Source organism: Phasianus colchicus, chromosome 7 (genome assembly GCF_987193195.1).
Source record: "Phasianus colchicus chromosome 7, bPhaCol1.hap1.1, whole genome shotgun sequence".
NCBI lineage: Eukaryota > Metazoa > Chordata > Aves > Galliformes > Phasianidae > Phasianus > Phasianus colchicus.
In genome coordinates this window covers 32,460,291-32,487,102 of record NC_143442.1, presented here as the reverse complement: position 1 = coordinate 32,487,102, position 26,812 = coordinate 32,460,291, and the positions used below count along the sequence as shown (strand labels likewise).

At 40.9% G+C, this 26,812-nt stretch overlaps 1 protein-coding gene across 19 annotated transcripts in view; it reads right to left on the bottom strand.

The window, feature by feature from the left end:
- CPS1 (carbamoyl-phosphate synthase 1) overlaps positions 1-26,812 on the bottom strand; it is a 256,402-nt gene that overhangs the window by 150,679 nt on the left and 78,911 nt on the right. For 12 of the 19 annotated variants that reach the window (XR_016468447.1, XR_016468446.1, XR_016468445.1 and 9 more), the window contains exons 26-37: positions 25,924-26,118; positions 25,489-25,556; positions 23,363-23,438; positions 20,762-20,839; positions 19,643-19,750; positions 18,405-18,494; positions 16,961-17,131; positions 14,350-14,424; positions 11,389-11,487; positions 7,296-7,355; positions 6,281-6,393; positions 5,586-5,715 (exon numbers count right to left, since the gene is read on the bottom strand). Coding sequence is in view for 7 of the 19 variants with exons in the window: in XM_090144439.1 (XP_090000565.1) it covers positions 4,258-4,356; positions 5,586-5,715; positions 6,281-6,393; positions 7,296-7,355; positions 11,389-11,487; positions 14,350-14,424; positions 16,961-17,131; positions 18,405-18,494; positions 19,643-19,750; positions 20,762-20,839; positions 23,363-23,438; positions 25,489-25,556; positions 25,924-26,118 (1,362 nt within the window). In the remaining 12 variants the exon portion in view is untranslated. Of the gene's footprint in view, positions 1-1,570; positions 4,357-5,585; positions 5,716-6,280; positions 6,394-7,295; positions 7,356-11,388; positions 11,488-14,349; positions 14,425-16,960; positions 17,132-17,846; positions 17,918-18,404; positions 18,495-19,642; positions 19,751-20,761; positions 20,840-23,362; positions 23,439-25,488; positions 25,557-25,923; positions 26,119-26,812 lie in introns of those variants that run through there. The other 7 variants (XM_090144439.1, XM_090144442.1, XM_090144441.1 and 4 more) reach the window with 3 other exon arrangements.

Here is a 26,812-nt window from a genome sequence, read left to right as displayed (position 1 = left end):
CTACAAACCCTCAGCCCTCCTGGCAGAACCAGAGCATCCATCTAACATCATGGTATTCCCAAAGCATGAGTTTGCTCCCTAGCAACTATTCCTCTTTTTCTTGAAGTGTATCATCATAAAGCTCAAACATAATTTGCAACAAATGGTTTTGTCTCTGTTTCATCTTTACAAACTTCCCTGAATTAAAAGAGTTTATCTCAACCCGTACTATCACTCTGCAGAATTCAATATATTTTAATTATGAGGATGAGGGAGAGTTTAGCCTACCTAATTTATGACAAAATATCATGTTCTCCATTTAATTAGGATAATTTAAAAGGTTCATATTTAAACGCTCTTCCATGGTAAGAGAGAAACAAATGTTACACTAACTAAATTATTCCCTATAAATTGAGTTATGCGTTGTTCCATACAAAGACACAGAAGGAACAGAACCAGAGGGTTTGGGTGGTTATTTGGCAGCAGATTTTCATGTCCTGCAGATGGCTACAGCAGAAGCACTCATATGCTTCATATCTCATAGCAGCACCTCCTGTCAGTGCAGAGATGACAGCACTAATTACGTCCGCTGAAAGCTTCCCAAGGTCAAGGGCTGCTCTGACTACAACTTGGTGTTATAAATGCTTTAAAAAAAAAGGAGCCAGGGATGCCCTCCCCCTTTTACCACCTCATCTTTATTGCCACATGTGTCCAACCTCCTGCTAGTGGTTGTTGGCATCTGACTGGGATGCAGGTAGTAGGTGTGCTGATACTGCACACGTTGCATCTGGGGGGTTTGGTACTATCATCAAACTCTTTCCCTGCTTTTATGAATCACCTTATCATAAAGATACAGAGGTGGTAAGCTCCCAGGCAGACTCCTAGATACCTCTGATGCAAACAGAGAGAACCAATGCACAAATAGGCTTCCGAACCCAGCATCCAGTCCAGGAAAACCCAACAACCTGCAAGCCAAACAAGCTCTGCTCACTGCCAAGAGCTCCTTCAGATCACAAAGCCTTTCCTACTTGTTTAAATTCTATGCCTTTCAGAAAGCTGATTTTGATTGTTTCAAACGGAGCACACAGTTCTCAAGCCTTCCATTGCTTGCTTCACTGATATAAAGCATAAGCCTTCGTTTCCCAGTGTTTTCAGGCCCTTACCAGGAAAGCAGAAAGTGATAGCACTGAGGTCCCTTCCCTCTCTTGCATTCTTCTCTTCTTTCTTTCACCATGACTTAACTATCCTTGCTTTGCTACTAATCTCTTCTCCAGAGGGGCTGCCCAAGCAATCTCCAGGTGATTTAAATGATGCTGATTTGAGAGGAGTAAATCCAGAGAGGTGACCAAGAGGATGATGACCCTGACCTTACTACTCCGCTGTACCTCCTGGGAGGTCATGCCTCCAGGCTTCCTAGCACTTGGCATCCTCAGAGAGATACAGTTCCAGGGAGCAACTTGACAGGCTAGAGGGAAAAACACATTCCTATTACTAAAAATCACATTCCCTCATATTTCATCATGGTTCTTTGCCACCTTTTCTTGTGTGGATCTCAGAAGTTGTGCTTCATACCGTCTCTAATACCTTCATGTGTCTCTTTATCAACTTACTCTAAGACAATAAAGAAAAATAAAATGATTTGACAGCTCACAGATTAGCAAATGGCGTTTTCTTGCTCTGAACAGCACCTTTTTCATCAGTCATTGTCACCTTCCATGAGATAAATAAGAAAAAAGACAGTTATAAGGCAGAACCTGTCAAAAGCAGAGATGAGCATGGTACAAAGGATACTAATTGTAACTTTTTTTTTTATCTATATTGATCTCAACAGCTGTAGATATTTAAAAATAAAATCCTACAGTGTTTGTACCTCCATTTTGCAAAGAAGAAAAGGATACCAAGAAATAAATTCAACCACCATTCGGTATTGGCATGAGGTAAGTTCTGTGATGACTTCCTGCACCTCTTGAGAATGACAGGAGCTGCTGTTTCAATTGACATCAGGCAGAGCAAAACCAGAACAGTTTCTCTTCAACAGGGGAAGCAGAGGAGACACCAGAGGAGATAGAGGAAAGGTCAGCTGGGACAGTGTATGTACAGATGGGTCTGCCTAGGTGTGGAAGCACATACATGACATCTGCTTTGGAAGAGTGGAGAAAAGAACTGGTGTTCAGCATCAGCAGCAAAATGTTAACACCAATGCATAACCAGAGTACTCAGTATATAGAATACATTCAGCCCTTGTGTGTTTCTCTTCTAAATTCATTCTAATTACACGAGGATCTATGGACACCAAAGAAGTTGTGGTTTAAGCATCTGCAGCTGCTGCAACAAATAACAGGAACATATAGACAAATGAATATAGAGAGCAGTATTGTCATTCGTTTTTTAAGCATTGATAACACAAAACATTTTTTTTAATAAAGGGAAGAATTAAAGAATGAGTGGCCAGGGCATTTATTTCCTTTTCAGCTCTTGAGAAAAGTAACAAAATTGAAGTAGAAGAACAAGAGAATACAGACGCATTTTAAGACATCACTTTGTTCACTACTAGAGGTAAAAGCAGAGTGGGAGGATGTGCGACTTCATCAATTACTAATGAAATTTTTGCCACTGGAAAAAGAAAGTGCAGGATGCATTTACAGAGCACTGCTTCATTAACCACCATTAGTCATTCATTTCACAACTGAATGGGCGAACACTTGATAGCTCTGGGCTCTTCTGGATTGGTGTTTTGTTTTGTTTTTAATTTAATAACATATCTACTCTAAAAGTGCAAAGCTCTCCCTCTGCACAGCAGGCAGGATTGTGTTCACCAGAACAGTTAGTTATGATGAGATGTCTGAGATCAGAGGACTTAGAATATCAACCAGGTCAGAAATAAATTCACACTTAGCTCAAAATTTGGTCTTGGCATTTAGCATCAGTTGTACAGGGATTCCTCGGACACACAAAGGCATCCCGGCTTCTGTCCTCTCCTTTGCACCTCTCAATAACAGCCCTCATCAGATCTGATATTCCTTCTGAAATGTTATCACATTAGTTCAACTTTGAAGCTTATCGACTTCAGGGCATGCTGTGTACATACTGCAATATGGGGGAAATAAAATACAAACACTTTGTCCCCAGCTGAAAAATATTCAGAGGTAGGCACAGAGACTGCTGTATCTGTATAGAGGATACAGTATTGTTAGTCATAGAGCTGTGGAACTCTTCTGCCATGCAATCAATCAGTACATGAAGACGTGCAATAGGTGATATAGCAGGTGCCTGCTCTGTGGGCAGGATTTGCAGGCATTGCTAGAGCTGAAAAAGCAAGAGAAAAAGCCAGAGTAAAAGTGAAGGGCTCACTTAATTGGGAGGCTTAACGTACTGACACGCTTTCACCTTGTACTGAAAGGATTCAATCTTAATGTCCACAATCACAGCACAAAACACTGGACAGCAATACAAAGAAATCTTCAGGGAATTCCCCATTTCTGAAGCCAAACACAAAGCTGAGAGAGAACCCTTGCAAAGCAGTGACAATTGCTTGAATTCAGAATTATTATTTTTTTTAAAACAAAACATTTTAAAAAGAGAACACACAGAGCCTTCATTACCCATCAGATCTGCAGGCTATAGAAGAGGATGCTTAGCCAGGGTTTAAAAAAAAAAAAAAAAGTAAAAAGTAGGTGCCTCATGCCCCTCAGCTGTTGCAGGGAATCATTAGGAATTCGTGATCTTTTGTCTTTAAAGAAATTCTGTCATACCCATCACCCTCAGCAGTTCTGTATTACGAGTTGTCCATGGTGTCATTGGGAAGATCATGCAGGAGGATGCCTGATCATAAAGTTATCAAATCCTCAACAGTCAGCAATAGAAAGAAGCAGCTACACATCTTTCTACGGGAGCTCAGGGCCAAATGCTAACAGTCCAGCATGAGAACATCTGGGCATATGGATCCAAAAACATCTAAGGAAGAACAGCTTAGTTATCAAAGGAACTACTCCTATGGAGGAACATTTGTATCTCTCATCTCTCTGCTATGGTGGTATCTGGATCTATTAAGTAATATTTCTTCCTAAGTGGAAATGGAGATAAGATGATAGAAAGGCTGGGGAGAACACTGCTTTCCAGTGAACAACCAAAAGCACTTGCTGGGAGTTAGTTTGCTTAAGTTGGAAAGACAAACAGTGCAGATGCTATAAAATGCACAGAATGGTCAGATGGATGATCTGAGATCTCCTCTTTTGTGGCGCCAGAAGCAGCTAAGACTGCAGGTTGGACATAGATCTTCTATGCAGCATCTCCTTTGTCAAATTGTCTGTAGTGGAAGAGACTCTTGGAGTCCAATTTCCCAGAGTATTTGATAGCTTCAGCAAAAAGCTTTGTCACCTGTCAATACAAAGCAGATGAGGACTGAGCATTGCAAAGCCTTCCGCAGAAGACTGAGAGAGCAGGCTCCACGCTTCCATGCTCACCCTATACACATGGTTGTGTATAGATCCAGTTCCCAAGCCCATCCAAATTGATACCAATTTCAACCTGGCTTCAAATAGGTGTTGGCTCCAGTCCCCTGACGCATACCTGTCCATCTGGACGGATGTATTGCTGCCAGACTTCCTTGGCAAGACAGTTCTATCCTGTGAGAACACTTCTTTCCCTCTATTGCCCAGGCCTTCCAGAGAACATGGAATTGTTCTTCTCAAAGAATCAAACTCTGCATTCAAAATGGTTCACCTCAATTAAGCAGGTGTGGTAATAAATTTTCGATGGGGACTCCTTTTCTGGTTGTCAGTGTGTTTTACAAGTAGGCAGAGGACATTCTTCAATTTCCCATTCCTGTTAATCATATTTGGCATTATCCTGTCTACAAACATGGATCTACTCACTCTCTCTTCTTTTTACTCACTCCAAATGCAAAAGATTTTTGCACAGCTGGACACCAGCTCTGGTCACTGAGTTCCCCATCAGCATCCACTGAAATCCACAGGAATTTGGCTATTGTGTTTAATGAGAACCAGCTGAGGCCCTTTTGTGACAGGTGAAGCCCCTTCAAAGGAAGTCAAGGTACTACTGGCAGCAGGAGACCCAGTTTGCATTACCAAATACCCCATTCCCTTCAGTACGTGAAAGGGGCTTTTCAGGAGCTCCAAACAAATAATAACTTCCAACTGGGGACTAGTAGATCTAAATGCTCAGGCAGGAGTTCTACTTGGATGGTACTGTGGAACAGGATTGCTCCAACGATCATTCAGAAAAGCCAGTTACATCCTGTTTTATGAACTGGAAAAGATCCCCAATAAAATTCTTCCCTTGCATAATTTAAAGATGTTGTGGGGAATTCTGCACAAGGAATCTGTTCTGAATTGAAAATGATACAACCTCAACTGCAGTACAGGACCCAAGATTTTTTCATCCATATTTCACTCTAAGCAATGTTATTTCACATAGTAGCAAAAGGAAAATACATTTTAATTTTTATATGTTGCTGTGATTTTCTGTCACATTATTATTTTACAGAAATAATGAGGGTCCAAGCACACCAGAATCTGGTACTTGAAAGCGGTTGAAAGCTCTGAAGGCTTCTATAATCAAGAGGAGAAAGAACAACATGGAAATACCTGGAAATTAGTGAGTAGAGCAATCCCACTGTCAATAGCCATCCTCCGGATCACATAATTATCATGGACAAACTTGGTGTTGCTGTTAGGCAGGTTAATCACCAGATCTATTTTCCCATCCCTTATCAGCCTGAAGAAACAATGCACAAGACAGTATCACAGTGTATCTTGCTTAATGAAAATCTAAGCTGAATAGCACAGGCATGCAGGTAAACAACACTGGAAAATGTTCATTTGTGTTTAGTCTTTGATGTTAAGTCTTACATCCCAAGAGGGGAGGGTTGAAGGGTTAAGACATTAAGGCGGGACTGAGCAGTTTGGGCTCTATTTCTGTTTTATCCAGTGATACAAAGCAATATTCAGCCTTCACACAGTTCAGCACAACTCTTAAAGGTGGATGAACTGTCATCCAGATCTTGCATACTCTCCCAAGACAACGTAATGCAGAGCAATACACCCATGACATATCAAATAGGACTGTTCAAGAGATCATAGAATGGCTTGGGTTGGAAGGGACCCCAAGGATGATCAAGCTCTTCCTTGCTTTCACAATACCGGGCTGAATCAGATATAACAAAACTTCTGAAGTCCCATTAAATCACTATCACTGATCCCAACTGGACCAGAAATTTGTCCCCTAGTATTTGCTATCCTGGATGTTAATACAATTTGGACAAGGTGAGTACTGCTCTTACCTCCTGACTGGAGGGAGGCTGGGACTGAGGCTTTCCTGTGATGGCCATGCCACAGGATTTGCAGGGATACCATTTGCATTGAGCCAATCAGAGGTTGCTTCAGTGGCATAAAGCTGTTAAGGAAAAAGAAAAGGTTACTGTGTGACTCATAATACAGAAACTTTTCATTTGACTCCTGTGGGTTTGACCCAATACACAGTCTGGTTGTCAGAACTGATTTTGAAGGGCACTTTTCATCACAGGGGCATTTCCCCATATAGACAGACACAAATAGAACAGCATGACTTTCCCAAATTTCTGTTATCTCTTGCCTGCTGATTGATGACAGTAACACATCCAGAAGCAGGTAAGTGGCTTAGAAAAACCTAAGCCCCTCTGATTTTCAATAGAGCTTACATTCAGTCACTGAAGAATTTTTTTGCTTTTTTTTTTTTTTTTTCTGTCTAGCACTAAGTTTTGAAAGGCAGACCTGTAAATCCAGCAGTTACACTAATGCCACTGAGCAAAAGAGTATTTAAATACTTAATATTAAAAGCTCTCCCCAATCCTCTGTGGCCATGTTGTTAAGTTTCAGTAAGGACATGGCTTCAAAATTATGTAAGAGTTTACAAAAGCGATGTCCACACTACACATTTCCCACATCAACAGCTTACAAGAATCACTGACCATGAAGCACCTTATCTACACAAAAGGCCTCCCGCTTCTGGCATCTTTGGTTTCTTGGAGAACTTGGATTTATAGTGTGACATCCTGACTGCTGGCTGATAGCAGAGCCAGGGTTGTTCTTGCCAAGACTTGTGAGTTAGTCCTGCTTGTTCAATTAAACAATCATGAACACTTTTAGTTGGGTGATACCTGCTGGCTCTACTGACTACTTGGACAAAGACCCCTGTTGTACTTGGAAAAATCTTCTTTTCTCTGTCCCAAATAAATTCCAAAGTTCATCAATCCTATAGAAGGCTGAGTACGTTTCCAATTTTAAAAACTCCAGCTTTAAATAACTGAAACTACTTACCTGGAAGCCTTCCCCGTGCAGTAGTTCTGCTACACAGAGGAACTTGGAGCGGAAGGATTTCTGAAAAAGGAAATTCATTACACAAATTATCAAAGGTAGGATTAGAGACAGGGCTTTGTTCACCAGCACAGAGCTCCTCCAGACTCTGCATATAGACAAAAGCACCTTGCTGTGCACAATGTGCACATACACGTGTCTCAATGTGTATGTACAGTGCCATTCCAAGGAAACTGTCTGCATCCTAAGGCCTAAAGTCACTCCCAGTTGAGACATACAGACATACACCAGAGTAAGCGTTCCCAAACTGATTTCTACAACAATTAAGAAACAGCCCTGCATATTAAATATTAGGGTGACTGCCTTCCCAAGTACACCAACTAGAGTCTCTTTTACTCCTAATCAAACATACTTTCCAACATTATTCAAACATTTGGCCTTCTATGCTGGCAAATGACAAACATGAACAGGCTTTGGGCAACCTATAGTCGCTCTGTTTGCGGACTGCTATGATCAAGAGCCTGTGTACATGCAAGTTCACTTCTAACTCCTGTGGCCTAGAAAAAAAAAAACACTCAGGAGACTGGGACACCCTGTTCCCACAAGGAGCTGAATGCCCAAGTACTTAGGGCACTTGTGAAAGACTCATGACACACACCCACAACTAATAGAAGACACAAAGGTAAGATGATCTCCTGTAAGCATCTGCATTTGAACAAACTACTTCTGAGTAACACGTGGGCAAAAATTGAGCCCAGCATAACTTTCTTCTGATTGTTGAAGGTCCAGCAATGAAAAGATCAGAAGGAGCACATGTCCTTCTCACTGCTGAGACAGGCTGAATCCTGCTTATAGCTCTAGCCTGCTCTTGCCATCTTGCAAGTAAGATTATTTCCAGCTCCTTTCTCAAGCTACTGATGGCTTAACCTCTATGGGCAAGTGCAATATTCTGAAGGGTGAACTATTTCCTATGAAGAAGTAAATGGTGTGTGTTTGTTTTGTTTTTTTTGTTTTGTTTTTACCAAAAGAACCTCTTTCTGAAGCCATTCTGCTCTCTACACTAACTGGAAAATATAAATATACAATGTGACAGGGTTGGCATCTTCCCAGTTGGAGAAAAACTGTTCTGCCTTCTGGTCAGGGGGGCTGACTTTCACAACAGTATTATAAACTTCTATCAAACATGTACTGAACACTTGTGTCACATAAAACAGCCTCTCCATGAAAAGAAATTACAGCTGTCAGCTTGCATCCGAGCAGACTCAGATTTACAAGCTGACTGAAAGAACTTGTGTAAGAAACCATTAGTTACTAAAGGTGAAAAGTACAAGCAGATTTATTTAGTGGAAGATATTTATTGCAGGAGAATTGTATTCTCTTTCAGTTACAGCAAAAGTTCTATTTCCTATAATCTCTCTCATGTTTGCTGGTATGCCTTGCTATTTATAAAGGGCTACATCCCCAGTTCTTTCACTACCGCTCCACCAGTTCTCACTGAGACCAGGCACAAAATGAAGCCAGCCCATCTCCTGGGCTCATCTTGAATTCTGTACCCAAATGCACTGTGGAGCCTGCAAAACTTTCCGCATATAGGGAACCAAGGGAGAAGGTTACCTTGAAACAACAGACAGAGAGCTGGGATTTAAAAATAAAATACTCCATTAGTGTTTTCCGCATCTCGTGGTCACCAGCACAGATGCAAGACAGATGCACACCCTCCCAGAGATATCACTGAATAGCCCAATCAGGAAAGAAAATAAAAAGAGCTTTTCAACTCCTCTTGCATAAAATATAAATTATTTAATGGCAGAGTCAGGGTTTCAGCATCACAGATTTCTCCAAATGGTGAAAAGAAAAGAGGTCAGATTATCAGCTTGCATAAACTGACAAAGACTCCTTTTTCTAACAAGACAGCCATGATCCATTTAACCTGGGAGGGCAATAGACCTTTAAGACTCTGGGGAACCTTGACCTTGGCTGTGTCAGCAGTACTCACAACCATGGGACAACCAGAGGGCTTCTGGTCCACGCAGGCTGCCCAACCCACCTTATGCTGTCCAGCAAGCAGGAAGCAGAGCTTGCCTGATCAACTTTGAGGAGGATTACACTACCAGCAACATTATGGAGTGGCTGCTAGGATAGGATTACCACAGGAGCTGCAAAAGGAGCATACCATCGTGGAAGGCTCTCGGAAAGGTTGGGTTCATATTGGGGCCTGCTTGGCCTGTGGATCACAGCACAGCCATTGGACTCAATTCACAAAGTTCATCAGAGTTGAACATTTCAGCCTCTTCCAACCTCTACGTAATTAATATCAATGACAAAAAGGTGCACCATGCTGTAAAACCTCAACACGTTAAACCTCCTCCAGAAAGGGGAATTCTGAGTTGACCATTCACTGCAGAGAAAATACAGCAACAGCAACTTGAAAGTAGGGCCTCCATCTCATGAACCCACACAGAAATTCAGTGCAATATTTATTGCACAGTTGTGGAGAGAGGTGCCTTGGTATTCATCTTTCTGAGCCTTCATTTCCCTTCAGAGGGCACATGCTTCCTTCACCAATGGGAGTTATAAGACCTCAAGTTTGTGAGTTTTGAAGGATTAGTGGCCATTGCCCAATGCCTGCATGTTGTATGTGCATAGAGGGGCTCCCCTCTTCTTCAGCCTTACTGAGGGAAGCCACTCAGAGTTCATGCATCGAGGCTAGGTCAGGATTCCAACCTTCTCTTCTCAGAAGGTGTTGCTTATCTCTGCCTGCAGAGCTGGCAGATTTTGAAACAAACCACTGAAAAGCAAGTAGGTAACAAACCACAGAGTGGTAAGGGTGCAACAGCAGTCAACATTAACTTCACTCTTCTTGTTTCAGAATTATGTAAGAAACTGGGACACCCTTGTTTCTTAATTATGTAAGAAACGTGCCAAGAAGAAGAGAGACCTTTAAGCAAAAGATTCTTTCTCAAAAGAATGAACTGTAAACCACTTATTAAAAAGGACAAAATCTTGTTACTTTTAAAATGGTTGGGTTTTTGAGCTTCTGGGGTTGCTTTATCTTATTTTTCTTCTTTCTTCTTAAGACCTTTGTACCAAGAACATTGGGCTCTGTTTAACAGATACTGACACAGAAGCTACATAAATGCTTTCTATAGCAAAAATTACTCTCTACTGCCTGCTTTTCTTTTAGCTCCTCCAGAAAAAAAAATTTGAACAGTTCTTAAGTGTGGACACTGGACTCTTCTTGTTTATGTTCTCCTGTTCTCTTTCTTAGTACTGCAGTGATTAGATACATGGGTATCAACTGCCCAGATTCTCCTATAGAAGTTTTAAACTAGGCAGCTAGCAAGGACCTTCCTGCTAATTTGATGTAACTTGGAAAAAGTTTCAATCCATGCATATGTTTGTGTGTAAATATATGTATTTAAAACAAAACAACAAACAACTGAAGTTGTGATCTGCGATAGCAGAAATTCTATTCCTTCCTGGAATCTTTTCACACACTTCCTTACATCCCCTGCTGGCTCAGACAGCCCAACATATTTTTCACACCTCCACCCAAGTATACTCCCATCGTGACTCCAGTGTGGAAAGGCATGTGATGCTGCTGTACCTAGTGGAGGTCTAATGGCTTGAAAATGTTACAGCCACAAAACATCCTAATGGCAGCACGCTTCTCACATGGTTGGTTGACACTACAGCTTTGCCTGGAATTAAATCTTGTCCAGCTAAGTGGTATGAAAGATGTCTCACTGTCTTGCATGGAGGAAGGAATTGGTTCCAATGAACTAACCAAATCGGTCATCTACAGGCACTAATCTCTGCAGCAAGGTGGCTTCTAACTCTCTTACTCCAGCCCTAAGCTTGTAACAATCCCTCAGCAAATTTCTGCTGCTCCCTGTAAAATAACCAGGGTCTGGAGGTAAAAGCACTGTACCAGCTCCAGTAAAGATCTCTCCATTGTGTTTGTAACTTTCTTTTTCATTGTTCTTCCAGATGGATTGCAAAGAAATACATTTAAGCCATAAAGATGCGAATGAAAAAAGGCAACAATTACTGACTTCCTCCGTGTCTTTCTTCAGCTCTGATTTTTAGGACTTACCTGGATGCCAATCAAAATTCCTTGCTTAGGAAATGTAAATCCAGTGGCAAGCATAGCTTTCTGGAAGGCAGAGTATACATCTTCCCCAAAGCACGCAACCTAGGAATAGGCACAAAGAAGGCAGCATGAGGGGACAAGACAAAAACAACCCAAGAACGCTGTTTTAAAAGTAAACAGGAATAAAATATTTAAATATGCTCTTTTGACTTCTTCATGCAGAATCAGACTGCTTTTGCATGGAGTCTGCAGTCACAGAAAAAAAAATAAATCAGAAAATCACTGCAGGCAAATCTCACAATTTTAATGAAGCAATAACAAAGGAATAGGCAATGCTTTAGTTTCAAACAGCACACCAAGGAATAAGAGCAATTGATTTTGCTGAGTTATGTGAATGTTGCACACAGCTTCTGCTCTAGTGTTTGTAAGTGCACTGCAAAATGTTTAACATTATGTAATGCTTAAATAACCGTGAGTGTTCTGCATGCAGGTCTGCTTGTGTGTGTGGACACAGCAAACTGTGCTGACCGCACCTGTGCTGTCACGCGCTTCTGCTGATGAAAAACCACATGCTTTTCAATTAGTTACACAGGTGCATGGAATTCTAGCAAGATGTCAGTGTGCACTTAAGAAAGCAAGAAAATAATCATGCTGATTCATAAGAATTTATCTTATACAAATCAGATCTTGATATTAAAAATCATGTAGCAGTTCTCCATCACTCAGAGCTGCCTGTGGATCTCAGCTGCTTGCAGACTGTCAGATGACAATGACATTCTTCAAGAATCAAACTGTATTCCTTAACCAAATTTGGAACTTCGATGATAAAAAAGAATGTAGGAGCTTTTGTGAAAGTTCGCAAAGAAACAACTGGACAGCCCTTGCTTTTTCTGGCTGACTCCACACTTGTTGAAAAACTGTCAGAAGCAGCAACTGTCATAGACTTTTATCTTTGAAATAACAAATCTACACACTTATACAGATGGGACAAAAGGGCTGATTGAGGATTGCTCTCCCATTTTCCTCTCATGGTCCTTCCCATCATGGTCTAACTGTTTCCATGGTGAGCAGAAAGCAATATTTCATGGAAGAAGAACAAACCATGATTTGCCAGAACTTCTGAAGTGGGGAAAAAAAAACAACCTGCACAAACAAAAATCCCACTGGGGACTGGAGAAATAATCATGACAACTTGTTGCTCAGCTTTTCTTCAAGAACTCATCCTCGAGCCTTCAGTCTGCTCAGCAGCGTAGGTTTTCTGAGAAGAGATGCACATCCCTGACTTTTTAGGTGATGGATAGCCCTACCCTGTAGGCTTGGCCAGGGACTTCCACCCTGCCAGGGGACACTTCCCAGTGCAGTGTGATCGAATCACCTCCAGTATCTGAAGAAACCTCCAGCACCATGTCTGCTACTGCTGTGGGAACAGACTCCCAGTAAATGCAGTTCTGTCAGATAGATGTGACAAATTCAAGCCCAAATCAAGCCCTGTGTGTTGAAAATGTCTTTGAGGAATAATTGAGCATTTTACCCGAGGAGAGTTATAATCCTTACTTCACTCATAAGAAAGACCTTCATAACTGTCACATTTTATGGCATTTGTGAATATGGATCTTTCCAACTCATAAAAGTTAATAGTCCCTCCCTTATGACCAAGGTAATCTCTGACTCCATATAAAGCCCAGAAAGATAATTCTTGCCCTTAGGTACACTTTTTATTCCTTTGTTTTTTTGGAGGGTTGCATAGCAGAAATGTTCTCTGTGTAGTCAGTTTTGTTCTGAAAATAAGGAAATCACTGGGCTTTTTTCTGTGCATTAACCTATACTGGCAGGAAATCTTCTGCAATACTGATTTCCCATGCATTAAAAAGAGTGAAATAAAGTAATCCTGGAGAGATCTAAGAGAGCTAAGGTTGTTCTAACCATGTATTTGGGTCTAATGATTTTTCTTACTAACACGATAGGTCTTTTCTAAAGAAAACAGTACAAGAAGATATAGAACAGCTCATATCAAATGAGGCAGTGCAAGCTCTGCCACATGCCTAGCTGTGATGGAGCAGAGTCAAACCTAATGTAATTTCCTCACAATTTAATCACTTCCCAAGTTGGCATTCCAGACTAGAATAAGTCTCTAGCTGCCGTATCTCTTCTAGAAGTAGCAGAACAAGCAAGTTTAAAGATAGCTTAGATGTATCTACAGAAACTACTGACAGATCAGCAAGAACTCAAACAAGCCTCTTTGTTCTGCACATGCAGTACTTCTTCAAATGATGTCTGGAGAAACACAGCCATTGAAGGGCAAGGGCTCCCATCAGTGCTAAGCGTGCTCAGGAACAGCTTTGTTCCTTTATGGCGTGCCATGCTTTCTCAGATACACTCCAGAAGTGCTCACAGCCCTGCTGTGTGCAAAGCAGCTCCGTCTCTCCCTCGTCCTACTGACAGCCAATACTGCAGTCATCGCGTTTCTCACCTTTTTGCACCCTGGGACATGCTTTGATGGTTACCAGGCAACAACAGAAATATCGCCACATGTATTTGTTGCCTTTAAGTAACCAGCACGTTCCAAGACCAAACGCCCATGACCTGGAATTTTGATATTGCTACTGTGGTGTGTACCAGTCGGGGCTTTTGCAGGCTGGACGCGCTCGTCTGTCAGGAAGTTGGTGATTCATAAAATGGACTGACGTATCGAGAATCTCCCAGAACCCGACAGCTCTTGGACAAACTCATTTCAGGCTGTCACACCAAGCAGGTCCAACGCAGAGCCCACATGCAGGTAAAGAGGGACATCCAGTGGCTGAATCAATCAGGTGTTCCAGGACAGTGTGTTCTCACAGATAAGAAAGATGTTTTTAAATGTTAAGGATACAGATGCCATCACGACACAGACAGATTACTTTCAAAGATTCACGTCTAAAGGTGATTTGCTTAGGTAATAATTAAAAAAAAAAACACAAAAGATACCTCCCCAGTAGAGGCCATTTCACATCGGAGAACAGGATCAGCATCTCTCAGCCGGGACCAGGAAAACACTGGGGCCTTGTGAGATAAAGAGGGTGGGGGTGGAAAGGAGAATGAATATTTAATACATTACTGCAAAACCAGTTACACTTAAAGCTACAGGAAGAGACAGACATGAATTAATCCACAAGAAGCACTGGTCAAGGCTGATAAGCGAAGAAGTATTTGGCAAACAGGCATCCCCAGCATCCTGATGATGGACTGGAACAAATAAGCACATATTTCACCACTAAATCATCCTCTTAACTCTTGCAATCGTGTTCATATCTTGACAGCAGATTTCTAATCTGTGGTAGCCCACTATCATTTTTAAGACTTTTTAAAACAGAAAGTCAGAGAAGTGTTTAATTCATGAAACAAGGAGAGATACTATCTAAAGCCAGTCAGTTTTCTGAGCAAACATTTCAGCAGCAGAAATTCCTCATTCGCAGGATGAAACCATTCCACAGGAACACAGCCTCATTGGCAGAAAGCAGGTGAAACTGGCAAATCATTTTCAGATTCTTTTTCCCTTTCTCCCTCAAAAATACATGCCACCAATTTTTGTTTAACCTTCACTTGGGTGTACTAAAACTACTGATTATCTTCATTACTACTCTGGGGAGTTAGGACATAGCAGTATCATTAGCTGCTAAGTTCTCTTGTTTAACTTTATTAAAAAAAATGAATAAAACAAAACAAATCTCTGGTAAAGAGCCCATGACCACATATAGCAAACATTCCAAAATAAATGTTTACTAATTAATGAATTCTTAGAGGTTATTTTAACTACCTCAAACTACTACAGGCATTTACATAAAGACAGCATCGTTGCTGCTTAGAGAAGATTCTGGTTTAGAATCCAAAGATGTAATTCTATGCTTGGAGGTCCTGGAGATAATACTGCTGGCAAGACAGATGCTGTTTCATGGCACCTAACAATGACCAACTAAAATGTGACAGCAGAATTTCTCTGTGAGAGGTTTCCCAGTGGATGTCATCTGTCTTGGTGACTTTTAGATCAGTTTTGCTTCCTCTGTAAGAGAAAATTTTTACAGTAGCCAACTCTCCAGTCTCACGCTGAGATCTGACAGTCAAGGTGGATTATTTTTAATGCATGTCTTGGAAGGTAACAATAAGAAAAGTCTTCCAACCAGTCCCTTAACTTTTGTCTGCCATCAATGTGAAAATCAATCTGAAGGAACAGACTCTGTCTGGTACTGCAGATAAATCTTATGTAAAAACTTAGCCAATCATGCTATACCCATGATTTAATCTTGGTCAGGATGAACATGTTTCACTCTGAAAAGAAACAAGGCAAGGCAGTATTTTAGTCACTAAAACTAAATTGATGGGACTCCAAATTCACAAAGGAGAAGCTACGCTGCGAAAGAAAACAATTTCATACTCTCTTTCTAGAGTACTTCAGAACTGCTGGAGAAACAAAATCCCATTTCCATGCAAATATTCCTACTAATAAAACCATAAGAGGACAGAAAATACAGTGCTCAAATAATGAGAACCAGGTTTAACAGGAATGCTTTTCCAAGTTCAGCATTTCCAAATACGTTAGCAGGGTTTTATATTTGACAAATCCGTGCAGAACACAAGCAGTACAAAAGGCTTTGTAGCAAAATTTTCAAGAAAATAGCTGGGTTTTCCACTCTGTAGCCCACGTTCCCAGGAGAGATGAAACTCTCGACTGTTTAGCTAACAACAAACAGCAACAGAAGCCCTGAGTCTAAATAACAGAAATTTATAGAAATAAATGACAGTCAAAAATAATAACAAAAACCCTTCAGACTAGACTTTCAGAAAAACACTCATCTGTGGTATCAAAAGAAAACGTTAGGTTGCTTCCAGACTGAAGATTTTGTCAGCAGAAAGATGTTAGCTATTTTCTATTCTTTCAGTTCTCACTTAATATGGAAGCTATTAAAGCTTGAAAGTTCCTGTACAAGCAATTCTCATTATCAGTCATATCCTTTCACTGCTGCTCTAGATTTTTATGATTAAGAACTTCAATTTTTTTTCTTCTACCAAGTATTCAAAACATTTAGAGCTCATTTTGGTATCTTGAGCGCTGTATAAATCTAGTAATTCTGTAAAGTAACATCTTGGCCCCACTGAAATCAACAAATCCAAGACTTTAACTCTACTTTAATTGGTGGTACACATAAAAGAGGTTCCATGCATTCAACAAAGGCCCACGTCCCAGTCCATGAAGATAAAATTTGGGGACACTCAAAACACAAATTTGTGCATCTCCACACATAAATCAGATAGCATTACAAAAATGCTCGACCTTCCGTATTCAGTTCTTCAAGTGCATATCCCTCAGACAGTTTGGAATCAGAATTCACAACACGTTAAATACAAGGAAAAAAGGGAGATGGATGTTGTTTAGCACTGGTTAATTTTCCTTTTATGTCTCTAAAATTCCCAACACACATAAAAGAAACTGGAAAGGGTCAATTTGGCCAATATGTAAATTGTTCTCCAGGCATCAATGTACTCATTGATGTCTATTAATATGCTAAGTGCTGGCTCTGTTGTGCTCTTTTTGAAACCATACCTTAATCCCAATGTATCTTGATGGAATAATAGGATGCTCCAGTGTTGGGAGGGATGATTCATTAACCTCTTTTCCAATCATCACTTTTGTGGCCACATCAATGAAGTCCACACCCAGAGTCTTGGATACAAAAGGGAAGGAGCGTGAAGCCCGCAAGTTGCACTCTATTACCTGATGGGATTATGAAGGAGAAATACCACAGTCAGGTGCTGTGCCACAAGGAAATAGATTAATTCATGTCTCTGGAAATCAGTCCTCACTCCTCTTGACAGAGATGGTCTTCAGATTGCCAAAGAGGCACAGAAACTGTGTTTAATGATACAAAGAGCAATGAGGGGTGGGAAGTGGGCAATTTGAGATACTAAGATTGCAATGTTCTGCAGCTGAGTTTCAGCTCTATTGTCCATAGATCACTCTGGAAATTGTTTTACACTATACCCTAAATTAATGCACAAACAGCATGAAAATTCCTGCAGAAGCATTAAGTACGAGCTTTAAAAGCCCTCATTGTTCCTTTTTCATGGTAATGGCACTTCCTGAATGCCCAGGAAGTCCTTGTCTTCACTTGGAAGGCATTCAGTGACCCAGGCAAGAAACAGGACGTTCCTGAGAAGCAGGCCACAAAATCCATTAGCAAGAAACCAAGTGTTTTAAGTGAGAACGCAGGGGCAGCAAGGCAGGGCAAGAATAGGTAAGTTAAGACAGAAGGAAAAAGGTTTAATCCAGAAAAAAGCGTGAAGGAAAGCAAGGAAGGAAGACTGTCCTATTCCTCTGTACAGTTTCTGTGTAACTGTGTGCAATAAAAGAAAGGTGATGAACAGTTAAGTATGTTTTCTTCAACAAATAGCCCAAACAGCATTGTGTACCAGTAACATCTCTTCCATACCATGTCATGATTTCCACCTATTCACTGCTTCCTCAGTCACACTCTGCTCTCGTTCCTCTGATCTTCCTCCACTAGCAATAGAAAGCTAACTGTCATCCATAAAGGGTCAGACATCTGCTGTGCTCCTGTTACTGATAGCTATTAAGACCATACTATTTAGAAAACCATGTTAGCAGCTTATATTAGAAGCTTTATCACTTATATTGTCCTGCTTTCTTTCCAGTAACATGGAAGACTTATTCTAACAGTCAAAACAGCTAAAGACCATAGGGGATATCTGAGAATTGAAAGCAATGACATTTAGTTCATATGACAAGGCACAGGTCTCAGTGCTGTCCATCCTGCTAAATATTGATGATTTTGGGAAGGACAAAAGCCCACGTTAAAATTAAGCTATTGCTGATGGACAATGAGCCACATGCCATCAGATAAAGCAAGTTAGAAATCCACAGCTGTAACTGCCACAGAGCTACTGTGACAGGGAGAGACTGCAGGAGCCATGCACTTAACTATCCCCAGCAGAATATAACTTTCCTTGGCAGTCACAGAAGCACTTACCAGCACATTATTGCCTCGCACCAAGAACTGCACGTTGAATGGACCAGAGATGGCAAAGGCATTTGCAATCTTTTTTGTAGCAGATTTTACCTACCAAAAACAATATATATTTACACATATATATAAAAACAAAAGTCCTACGAAATAACGCAGTATCAATAAATCATCTCACATGCGGATTCCTTTAAATATTCCATCTCTCTGCTAGTGCACTGTTTTCCAATATGCCCTCATTTTGGCAATAAAATATATTTCAGAAGCAAACAGTGTTTAATCCACCTGGTAACCCAGAGCCTGAGGCTTCATTTGATTGCAGAAGTAAAAACACAGTTTCATGTGTATGTGAAAAAGGGAAAGGGAGAATATGTGAGGGAAAGAGAGAATAAAAACCTGTCCTGACTGTCACAACTCCTACATTGCACACTGCAGCCTGTATAACTCTGTGAAATAAACAGTAGTGATGATTATCTACTTGGTATTACATCCCAAGAGCCTTTCACCAACAAGCCTGTCCCATCAGTGGGAAGTGAGTCAGCAGAAATACTCCTGACCAAACTGGAAGAAAACTATGGCCCTAATTTCTTGGTTGGCAAGAAATCAACACACTATTTCAGTACAAATGTTCAAATAGCTTGGCTCCAGAAGATGGCTGCTCTCAGAAACAAGGCCTTGGACATTTTTGTAAACAGAGCTGGGGCACAGGATGACATCATGGAGCATTGCATATTCACTTAGAATATGCATGTTGACAACTAACTCCATATTACTGGGTTTATCCTTCAAGGGGGAAAAGAGTAAAAGTTAGGTGAAGCTCATTCATTCTGATATCCTTTCCAGAAAAGGCAGGCAGCTAAAAAGTTGTACACCTGATCTAATCATTTAAGGACTGTGGAGAAGTGGAAAGTAAACCCTGGCATACACATGGATAGGATGCTCCTCTACTGCAAAGAAGTTTATCCTAAAAAAATGAGACAACCTGCCCCCCCACAAATCTATATGTGTGTACTTCTTTCTACTACTTAAATTAATGGGACACAGCTCAGATGATCTTACAAATGCAGCAGAGAGTCACAGGGAGCACACTGACATCCTACATTTGCACAAATCACGCCAGCCTTTAAAAAAACATCATTGATTTGATTTCTCCTAAATTTTTCTTTGAAGTTCTCCCAAGCAAGAAGAAAGCTGAAACAAATTCTTATTCTCCTTTCTCTTTTCAGTGCAGGTATAACACCAACCTTCTCCAAGGCTCCCTGGCTAATAGTCTGTGTGGGTAACATGAGAGTGGCATCTCCAGAGTGAACGCCTGCATCCTCCACGTGCTCCGAAACAGCATGTGCAATAACCTGTACAATAATGAGACAGTAATTAGTCACATCACACTCTCTCGTGAACTGTGCCCCCACCTCCCTGTCCTTTGCTAGGTACAGGCCAGCAGGCTCTTGAATAGAGCTGTATCCAAAAACAAAAAGAGATGGTGCAAGAAGGAAATCTCCCCAAATTCTGGGAGAGAATACATCTAAAGCAAACATAGAGCATATGAAAAAGAGGATTATGTTATTTTCTTTCTCACAGTTTGCTTAAGCAAACTGAGAATGGTAAAATGAACACAGCCTGGAGATCCTATGACCTCCAGTAACATATTTGATTTAGAAGCTAAGAGCTCATCAGACTTTAAACCAGATCTTTCAGCTCTCCTGCCCATGAAAACCAAAAATTTGCCATTTCCCCAAATTTGTGTATCTTTGCTTACTCTTTCACAGAATTTTAATCATAGAGAAAAACAATAAGGGAAAATTCAAGCCTCAGGGTTTAAACTAAATGAAGTTGCATCAAGGTGCACCATCTTGATACTCAAAAAGACAACGATCTTGTCTGCTGGTTAAAAATGAAGACTGAAAACAGAGCATTTCTGTAAAATGAGCAGTTTGTGACTGCTTGTGAAAACTGTATTTGATCAGCAGTGAAATGCAAGGAGAAGCTGTAGCAGTAAAACATGTAATACCATAACACATCTAGCAATTCTGATGCAAGTCATTTATGAAGTCAGTGATTTGCAAATCCATAACAATTTTATTCCAAAGGATTCATTCATTTCATTCATGTAACTAAGCAATGCTTAAAGCAAAAAAAAAAAAAAAAAAAAAAAAAAAAAAGCACATAAACAAACAATTTAGGTGTATACAATAAAGTAGGTTGAGCTTTTCAATCATGATGTTTTTGAACCTCAGACAAATCACCCTTTCCCATTTCTCTGTTCTTCTCAGCACTGCATAGTAAGTCATTAAAACCAGACACTTTCACATATCTCCTATCTTAGAAAAAGTTTAATATTAAAGAAAAGCAAAAGTTCTTACTCTTCCTGCCTTGGCTACAGCATCCATTTCCACCTCACGGGCATCTTCAATAAATTTAGTGAGCACCACAGGGTGATCCTGTCATCATGACAAGACAGAATAAGAAAGCTTTTATTTGATAGTATTTGTGGATCATCCAAATACTCCACTATTCATCACAGGAAAAGCTCTGGAAGCGGAGTCTCACAACACCAATCTATTAATATCCTGATTCCACAGACAAGTGAACTTTGCCAAAGAAATAACTGGAGAAAACTTCACATGATTTCCCCAAAGCGAAAGACCCTCCATAAAGTGTCACTATGACAGAGAATTTGCAGGCAAAAATACCAAGGGCTTTTAGGTGACACCATGACAGAAGGAAGATGCTTGCACAGAAGGGATGCTTGCACAGATGCAATGACCTGTGATCTCGCCTCCCAAAGATGTTCTTTAACTCTGAGATCTTCAGTGTGCCCCTGCTCTGAGTCTCGCAGCCACCTCACTGGGCATACTGCTTCTCAGAGTAATTGATTCTTGGCATACTTAATGACATTGCAGAGTTGCTGTTTGCTGTGTCAGTAAGTCACATATTTTAGGCAACCAATCCATTCCTTTCTCATTTCCCTGCCTGGTTTCCTAAGTCTCCCAGGAAGAAGCTGCCACTAATTATAGCTGGCCAGGATCAACCTGCCCTTGACTCTCAACAGGTTCCCTGGTACACACAGTTTTCCTCCCTCCTCTTCCCACACACCTCTGGGATGCCAGCACACACTTGTCCAATGCTTTCTCCTCCCAGCCACCCCTCCAACAGATGGTTAAAAATCTAATCCACATTCTTCCAGGCCAGCTTTATGTTTCAACATTTTAACTGTCCCATCCACTATTAACTGCCTGTTATTTATTAGAAAATAAAAGGGAATAAATGACAGCTGGGCATGCTCAAAAGACTCCTCTTGAAAAAATATAAAGCAACTCTGAAAGTTACCAGACACAACTCCTTACATTTATCAGTGCAAGGGTAAATTCACAGGCAAGGACAATGCCACAGCCTCTGCTGTTTCATAAATTTAGTGGCTCATGTCCTGTAACTTTCTGTTGTGCTGCAGTTTTTCACAAGGAGATCTTAGATGTGCACACAACCTTGTTTATTCCAATCTATCACAAATCTTGCAAGAAGTTTTGAACATTACTGACAACATAAATGGTATAATGAGATAATACCATAACAGCAAAGTGGCTAAAACAACAGAACGTGGGTCAGGCACTTTATCTGGAGATGCTTTGTTGGGAAGCAGAAATAGGAAAGACTTTGTAATAGAAAAATGAAGTCTGTGTCCCATATAGATGCTCATATTTAGTTGTATGCTCACAGCTAATTCAGTGGAATCGATTACAACCCATCGAGTTTTGATGAGACTAAAAATCTCCCTAATTTAAAAGAATACAGTACTTTTGTTGTTTTGATTTTTGCTAGTTCAGCTTCAGCTATATTAAGGCTGTTAGCAAAATAAAAATACTGCATGAAGAAGGAAGTCTTCCCTTTACAGCCTGACTAAACTAGCAAAACTTTAGCATGCCAATTTACCATACATCTCTGCAGAATCAGGGCTAGAGCACCCAAAAACTCATTGTGTGACCAAGAAGTACAGCTGTTTGTTTCTGCAGCATCAACACGATAATGGTGTAGCAGAAACGACCATCACTCCGACCCAAAGGGAACAGCTCCTCTTTTCCCCAGGAACACATTATGTACTGCAAGCTCCCCAGCCCCTCACAGGGCCTCCTGTACCAGGGCTGAGATTCTCAGCAATGAAAAGCTGTGTTGCCCAATTAAAGTCAATCAAGCTGTGACAATTTAAGCTGATGAAGCTCACTTTCCTGGGCCACAGCAGGAAACTACAGCAACCACTACAGCATTATTCCAAAGAGGGATCATTCAGAAAAAAACCAATCAAACAACAACAAAAAAACACCACTAAAAAGGGGGGGCAGGGAATCAAAAGAAAACAGGCCAAACTCAAACTGTTGAAAGGTCAGACTCCAGATTCTGTATGTTAACATTTCAAGCTCTGTCACTTCATTTTCTCCTCCCACACTCTCAGCTCTCCGAACATTCCTCGTACAATATAACACCAATGATGAGTATAGAAAAAATTCAGACTTTCAGTTGTTTGCTATGTTCTGAAGCACTCAGGTCTTCGGGGAATTGCTGAGATTTTTCTTTTCTAAATTTCTACGTATTGTCCCAAACCCTTCCCACTGGTAGAAAAAAAAGACACTAAAGAAATCCCCAAATCAGTTTTTGAAGAACTTTTAAAATCGAAATCTTTCATCTTCTGCTTTACATACTCTGGAGCTCAATAACCCCACCTAACTAACAGTAAGCAAGCAGCTGCCCTGCTTCTGTGTCAGAAGAAACTCAGCATATTATTTGCACAGTTAAATGTCATAGCAAAAGCTTGCAAAGGTTCCTGCATTCAAGATCTGCCCTTTAGGGAATGAACGGAGGGGTCAAACTCTAATTTCACTGGCACCTCAGAAACAGATGGAAAACAGAACATGTGAAAAAGATACAGCAGGCACAAAATGTAAAAGCAGCGACAGGGCAAAGACTGGTACCTGAGAAACTCTGGTGGCTTCCACTAAGAACTTTTTCATTTCCTCTTCACTGAATACTACATTCATTGCAGACCCACTGCAGGAATGAAAACACAAAACAAAACAAAAGCAATCAGCTTCCCCTGTTATTACTGCAAGAGAGACCTACGAGCACTAGACACCACAACACAGGGCTGCCAGCTACCTTTACATGACAAACCAGCCAAGCAAGACCCTGACTTCAGCCACGTGCTCACTCTGCTCAGATGAAAGAAAGGCAGCACCAGTACCTCACAGACGTCCATTATACTCACCAGAGCTCAGGGCATAACACTTTGCTCACAGACAGTCCAACTGCTCTTTGGCAACAGGTGAAGCCAGGAATGTACCGGCCATACTGTGTTGTGACAGTGTAAACGAAGGTGAAAACAGGCTGCTCTTAGCTGGCTCCTTTCTTAGACTTTAGGTTAGATTTTAGGGGAGGGGCAGAGCAGATACAGATGTAATATCTGAAAGCTGCTTTGAAATCCAACTCTCTGTAATATCAGACAGGGGATTTAGGAGACCATGGGTTGAGAGTCAGTAATTTGGGTCTCTTTGAAAAAAAGGATTTTTTATTTTTACTTATTTATTTTATAAGATGCAACGATGTTCACTTCTACCGCTGCTGCCCAGCTTCCTCCTTGGTTTGAAAGGCAAGCCCACAAGGGCTTTGGGGAAAAGTGAAGGAAGAATCTACCCCACCGTATCAGTCACTTTAACCTAAGGTAAATAGACACAAGTACCTACATGCTTCTACTTAACTGGACTACATCTTCAGCTGATGTAAATCAATGGAGTTCAATTAAATCCATGGATCAATGTCAGCTGCAGCACTGAGGATGTGAACCGGTACACATAGCACATAACCAGAGAGGAAATGCATTTAGCTTTCAGAGGTAAAAAGCAAATATTAAAGGCCATACGTGTTCAAAGGATGAAGTCTAGCTGTGGACCTGCTGCTGTTCTGCAAATAGAGGCCAGACAGAATGCTGTGCAAGGGCTTTTCACTTTCTATTTCTTCAAGCTTGACATTCTCCAGTTCCATCTCCCTGAAATTCCCCTAATCTGTCCTGAAGTTCCTCTAACCTTGAAATGCTCAAAATACCTTGGAAATACCGCATTACTAAATACTTACATAGGAAGGATTTATACTTAACTGAATACAAATGGAAACAACAAGTTTCCAAGCACCCTACAAATCTAGAATGTGACATCAGAGTACTTTCTAAGTTGCCTTCCTGATTAAAGTTCGGGCTTTTAACTTGGATTTGCAACTTCACTGCAAGCTTCAGAAACCGGATGGAAAAGTCACTATCAGCAGTCTCTTCTGAAATACAATTTCTTGAGGTTGAACATGCATGAAATCATTCTCTTCATCTTTATTTTAAATTATTTTCACTTTGATATGTTCCTTTTCATATGAAAAGGATCCTGTCTCAATTTATTCGCACTCGTAAATTGTGACCAGCAAACTGCCTTCTTTGTGCCTAGTCAGCTCTGAAGAAACTCCTCGCAGAGAAGAGTGATCATTCAAAACCTGTGTGAGCACTGATGCAACTTCTTCAAAAAGTCTAGCTGTCGGAAATGTGCAGTTCTGTACAATGTCTATTTAAAGAGAAACAGCTGCCGCAGTGTAGGGACATAAAACATGCCTGAAAGCAGAGAAGTTTGGCAAATAAGAAGCTGAATTCAAAAGATGTGCTGTCATTTTGTGGTAACAGATGCCAATCCCAATAAATGGCCTCAGCATGTTGCCCTCTGATTTTCCTGGTGGCAAACAATCTTGTGGCTTAATTGTATAAGCAGTAATTTCAGGAACCTGAAGGTATATCCCAGATGGCTTACAGTTTTTGGCCTTGAGACACGAAAAAGGCAATTCAGCTTAACAGACATTCTTATGATTACATTCTACCTTTGATCTATGCCTGACAGATGTAAGGAATCCATTGGATTCCTCTACTGATATGAGCAGTTGTCCCATCTGCTAAGACTGGCAGTTTTAAGCTCCATGCACCTAGCAAAGTGTTTTCCCCATGTCTCTAAAATGACTCCCTTGTTTCAAGAAGGCTTTTTGAGCTCATACTCCCCACCTTGGTGAACCTTACCTTAGAACATAGGAAGGCCTCAGCAAACATGGGTAACTCACTGAGCCTGCAAATTCAACTGCATCTCTCTAAAGACAAGGAAGGAAAACATGCTGTGAACAAGAACATATTTTAAAGTCATACCAACATTTCCGTTCTAACTGCATTTATATTTAAGAAAACAAAACAAAACAGTAGAGTGCTACAGGACATACTGGACAGAACACATGACTTCTCTGTTCCAGAGTTGTCACGCTCAGACCTTCCCATACAGCTTCATTAGGAAAAACAGAGGCACTGACAGGTCTCACAAGTTCTTCAACATGAGTAATAAAAAAAATAAAATAAAATGTCAAATGTCTTCAGAATCTTGAAATGTATCATTAAGTTGGTCCCCATGAACAGATGCTCATAACACCCAGTGATGCTGTTTCCCAGATGCACGTCCCAACTTACCAGAGTGCTGACTGCCCTCCAGGGAGCTTGAGCCACACGCAGCTCATCCAGAACAGCTGAGAAAATGGAGCGATCTTCTGCTCGGTCGATCTGCAAAGGATGTGTGCCAAGGATCTTCACTCCACTCTGGTGTAGAGGCACTGCCAAGTTATTGGGAATCTGCCCGCCCACAGAAATAATGCAGCCACTACATCCCTGTTGGTAGAGAGAAAATAGCACAGTTGCATCCAAGTTAGCTTAAGAACTGTTCAAACTAAGGATTCAACACACAGATTACATCATTTTTATATTGTTATGAGCAGATCATAACTTTTATGATCCAGAGGTACTCAGGTACCAAAGTGTGATTCAGAATGTAGCTTCTTGAAAAAAAGCACTGTCCTCCTTGATGTCATCAACAGACAGCAGTAACTTGATATTAAACTCCCCAGGAAACTCAGGAGTCTGCAGTGTTCTTGTATTTTTGATATCAAGCCAAGATTTTACAAATTCTGCCAGAACCACAGACTTTGTTTCTATGTCATATTAAGGGGCTTCTGCTTTCCCAGTGAGAATAAGCACCAGGCTGACACATGCTCCTTCAATTTGCATGGCAAGGGAGTTCTGCTACAAAAACATCACACCCTGCAAAACAACTCAGAACTCTGCTCAGCAGGATCAGGTCTCTCTCTCTTCCTCCTCACGTGTGGACATGGGGACCCATCACTTCAGCAGAGCCCTGCTGTGGCCATCAGACATAGCAGCACAAACAAACAAGGTGTTCTGGGTCTTCCTTCTTTCAGAGCCCAGCTCTTCCAAGAAAACAGCCCTATGGCCAGGAACTGCCAGAGTAGCAGACATTCACACAGACTCTTTTTACTAGAGACACAAGGCAGTAACCTCCAACAGA